A 4,963-nucleotide genomic window follows, 5' to 3' on the forward strand; every position below is an offset into this window, starting at 1 on the left:
TGCGCATTAGTTTGCATTAACTGCTAGGTGTCTTTAGTGTTTAACGTGAGAAAATGCATTTGTGCATGCTAATGCACTTGGGGTAAATTCAATAAGAGACACCTAAATTTAGGCGCCTAACTTAGGGCTTCTTTTACTAAGCAGCGTAAGAGCATTTTACCATGGGCCAGTGAGGTAAATGCTCCAATGCTCATTGAATTCCTAAGAGCATCGCAGCATTTACCTCACCGACTCATGATAAAATCCTCTTAGTAAAACCCAGTAACAAGCTCATAATTGAAAAAATAAATTAAAATTAATTGGGTGATTGGTGCCTATCTTCTTAGGCACCATTCTACAAAAGATAGGCGCCTTATCATATGGCACCTAATGGCACCTAACTCCAAAGCAGGCATGTTTAGGGGTGGAGAAGGACTTAAGTGCCTATGGATGCAATTCTCTAAAGGACTTAAGTGCCTATACTGTACGCCTTTAAAACCCTGGCCTACATTAAAGGTGCCTAAGTTTTAAGTTAGGTGGAATTCTGTAATGGGCGCCTAAGAGTGATTGACAAGAGATAAGTGCCTATATTTTTAGATGCCATTTACCTAATTTTCCCCTTAGCGCCCTTTAATGAATCCCCCTCTAAGTATCCCTTGCTGCCGCCACTCAGAACACTGCTGAGAACAATTGAGTGAGGTCCTTTAGCTAATCACATTAATTTTTTAAACCTTGCACTCTTCAGTTCAATCAGCCATTGTTGTTCCTTTTCATAAAAATTTACATTTAGAAACAATAAGGAAGAATAAATTTTCCTGTGGCAGGACCAACAGAGTGGAATAAACTCCCAGTATTTCTTCAGCAGCAGAAAGACCCACATCTGTGATGAGGCTCTTTTGAACCTGGGTGTGGCAGCCTTTTAAAAAATTGTTGAAAACATCTTTATTTTTCAGATGAAATATGTGCCTTAGGTGCTGGACTAACTTGAAAAGACTATTTCTCAGCCCTCTTTTGGCAGGTTCATGATTTACAGGAGTTTTGATTTGTTTTATTTAGATGTAAGTGTTGTCTGAACATTTAAACTTGTATTGTGGTTTAATTGTGCATGTATAGTTGTAATTCGCATTGAATAAAAGCAGAATATAAATAATAAACTATTAGCTATTAACATGTGAATGGAGCAGCTCTAATTATAATTCGTGCTCCCAGTGCATACTGGAATATTTCCTTTTATGTGACATTTACCATTTTCTTTATCTTCAGGTAACACATGATGGTTAAAATGGAATTGCGGCATTTCAATTTAACCATGGTCCATGAATTCTTTCTTTTGAACTTTTCTGACCTCCCAGAACTTCAAATCACCCTCTTCGTGTTTTTTCTAGTCATCTATATAACCACCATATTGGGCAATCTATCTATTTTAATCATCACACGGCTGAATCCCCACCTTCAAACTCCAATGTACTTCTTTTTGGGGATCCTAGCCTTCATTGACATTTTTTACTCCTCTGCTAGCGTATATAACATGTTCATCAGCTTTCTATCAGTAAAAAAAGGGATTTCCTACCAGGGATGCATCATTCAATTGTTCTTTGTACATTTCTTGGGGACCACCGAGTGCTGTTTGTTGGCTATAATGGGTTATGACCGATATGTAGCCATCTGCAACCCTTTGCGTTACACTGACATAATGAACCAGCGTTTCTGTGTACAGATGGTGGCGATTGTGTGGTGTATCGGTTTCCTGCATTCCTTGCTACACACTATGATGATGTCTCATACCATCTTCTGTGGGCCCAATCATATCAACCACTTTATTTGCGATGTTAACCCTATGCTGACACTTTCCTGTAGCAGCACATATGTACATGAGATCCTTCTCTTCTATGTCACAGGAATTGTTGTTCTCAGTTGTTTTACCTGTATCATTGTTTCTTACATCCTCATCATCTCCACAGTGGTTAAAATGCACTCGGCAAAGGGCAGACTCAAGAGCTTTTCTACCTGTACATCTCATTTAACTGTGGTGACACTGTACTATAGCAGTGCAGGAATTATGTACATGAGACCCAACTCGCGTTATTTTCTGAAGTACGATTGGGTCATTGCTGTTTTCTATACCACTGTGACACCCATGCTGAACCCTGTGATCTACACCCTGAGGAATAAGCAGGTGAAAACGGCCCTGATGCAAACAATCTGTGGTAAATTATCTCCTCAAGAATAAGCAGAAGAGTTATTGTGGAATACTGCTGGAAATGGATAGACTGCCTAACTAATGGTATTATGTTAAATTTTGGTTTTCAAATTCTTCTTTGCTTTTTATAGTTTTGGATTAACTTTGATCTCCTTGACTCATTATGCCACACTGCCATATTTAATCCATATTTGCACTTTTCAGTTAGTTGACATGGTGCAGCATTGGTCTTCTCTCCTTCCTCGTGCTCTTTATCCCCATTTTAACAATCCAGATGTTTCAATCAATTCTACTGATCAAAGAGGTAGTAGGTAAGGAAATCTCAAACAGTGCTACTCTCAATTGAACAGCAGATGCAACTTCTAGAATAAATGATAGTGATTTTTCTCCTCTTCAAAATTTCCCCCACTTTTTATCAAGCAACATTAGGGATTTTTTTAAATCACCGGCCGTGGCAGTAAAAGCTCCGACGCTCATAGGAATTCCTATAAGTATCAGAGCTTTTACCGCCATGGCTGGTAATAAAAAACCCTAATGCGGCTTGATAAAAGTTTTTTTTGTGTGTGATTCGTCATAACTGTCAAGCAAAGTGGCAAGTTTTGGTATGTTGAACCTGGTGAAGTCCAAAAAGGAAACGTCTGCCTATGGATATCATAGCAAGAAAACAAAAAGTGAGGCACACAATAGTCAACAAAACTGAACTGTCAAATACTAAAGCACATCGCTGGCTCTAAAGAAGCATCTCCAGAGTGCAACAACTGTAGACACTTGCTTTAGAATTGGCAATATGCTTTACTATTCAGTGGTTCAGTTTTATCAACTCCTGATTCAGGCTAATCAACGGTAACACGGCCATGGCGAATCTTTCTCTCACACTCTCGTTTGGATTAAAGCTTGAATCGCTAAATGCTATTGGATCCTGCTTTATTGCGTGCCTCACTTTTTGTTTTCTTGGGTTAAACCTGGGTCATTTACTAAGAAACTAAGAGGCTCATTTTCAAAGCACTTAGCCACACAAAGTACTACGATACTTTGTCTATCTAAGTGTTTTGAAAATGAGTCCAAAGGTATTTTAATTCAGTTGGCCTTTAACTTGATAGTTTTCTTGCCTTTAGTAATTTTATAATATGTTAGTAGTGCATGAAGGTGTGTATTTTAGGGCTCCTTTTACAAAGCTGCGGGAGTGGCTGTGGCCGTCGCTCTGACGCCCATATGGATTTAATGGGCGTTGGAGCGCTTGCCGCACAGCAGCCGCTACTGCAGCTTTGTAAAAGGGGGAGGTTAGTGTTGTTTAAGTGGTGGCAGTTTTTTTTTATTTTTTGTAACTTCATTTCTGTTTTCTGGGCCTCACAGCCAGGTGTTTTGGCCATGACTTGGAACAGTGGTCTGGGATGTAGAAAGATTTCTCTCCCTGTTAAGATTTCTCTTGCTCAAATCCCACCGCTTCTTATGATCTTAGGCAAGTCACTTAACTATTCATTGCCTTATATACAAACTTACCCGCCATTGCTTTTATCAAGCTGCGCTAGAGGTTTTTAGCGCAGGCCAGCAAAGTAAGTGTTCCAAAGCTCATAGGAATTCTATGAGCATCGGAGCACTTATCATGCTGGCTCATGCTACAATCCTGTAGTGCAGATAGAAGGGGGGGAGGGGGAATTAAATCTTAAGCCCTCCAGGGATAGGAAATACCTACTGTACCTCAACATGTCTTACCTTGAGCTACCAATAGAGATGTGAGCTAAATCCCAATAAAGGAAAAGCATAAAATAAAATTGTTGCTGCTTTAAGTTGGTATTGTAATTTACTATTTGCAACTTGATAACTGTAATCTGATTTGATGTTTGTAAATTGCTGTATATAAAGTCCTCAATAAACATAAACATATTTTTGCCCATTGCCTACTTTATAAAGACATATAGCGGGCAATTGTATAGCATGGAGTTCACATTTAAACATCACTTGAGCATGAAAGAGTGTAGAATACTGTTGCTTTTGCAGGCAAGTGTACACTTCGGTGCGTAAGTGGCAGCCTAAACACCTAAGTGCTATTCTGTAAGGATGCGTGTGAGTAGCGTAGTGTGTAAATGCAAGGGGGTCTTTGTATGGAGCATGGGAAGAGCATGAGCAGGACCAGTGGAAAGTGAAAAGGGTGGAGCATTCCTCTGTGCTCCAGGAAAGCCTTGCCGGAGCAGAGGTGTGCAAAGGGGCAGCAGCCACTTAAAAGGAGTTCGGAAAAGGGAACCAGTTGAATTGTTTTTTGAATGAAAATCTCAATCGTGAACTGGCGTCCGCCCATGAGGAAGGGGATCTTGCAAGCTGAGAAGCCACAGAGCAGAAGCGATGCAATCCTTCGGAAGGTAAAATCCCTGGTCTATAAAAGAACGTTGGCAGCAGACGGAATTCCACCTATCTGATTTTGGAATTGTTAGTGGAACAAAGAGCAACTCTTTGTTAAACACCATTCAACATCAAGATCAGAGCTATTACTTCTGGACATCAGCACTGGACAAACATGATTCAGGAGACAGAGGTTCTGAAGCCACTCAAGGATGCCATAGAGGAACTTAGTTCCAGATAAGCAATGCGGAATGTGATCACCCTGATGGTTAATATCTGCTAGGCCTGCTATGTCACTCCAGTGTCACTTCCTTAATGTCACTTTGGCAGCTATTGCCAGGATGATCACCTGCCCTGCTTTTCTCTTTTTACTACTGGAGTGTTTTGTTAATTATGAGTGAGTACTATTGGCATGATTATTAGGATGAATCAGGCTAATCTTCAAAT

At 40.1% G+C, this 4,963-nt stretch overlaps 1 protein-coding gene across 1 annotated transcript; it reads left to right on the plus strand.

The window, feature by feature from the left end:
• Positions 1 to 1,252: 1,252 nt before the first annotated feature.
• LOC117368417 (olfactory receptor 5V1-like) lies at positions 1,253 to 2,209 on the plus strand. Its single transcript, XM_033962064.1, has one exon. It carries the CDS (start codon positions 1,253 to 1,255, stop codon positions 2,207 to 2,209), a length of 957 nt encoding a protein of 318 aa, XP_033817955.1.
• Positions 2,210 to 4,963: the final 2,754 nt, after the last annotated feature.

This window comes from Geotrypetes seraphini, chromosome 1 (assembly GCF_902459505.1).
Source record: "Geotrypetes seraphini chromosome 1, aGeoSer1.1, whole genome shotgun sequence".
Lineage (NCBI taxonomy): Eukaryota > Metazoa > Chordata > Amphibia > Gymnophiona > Dermophiidae > Geotrypetes > Geotrypetes seraphini.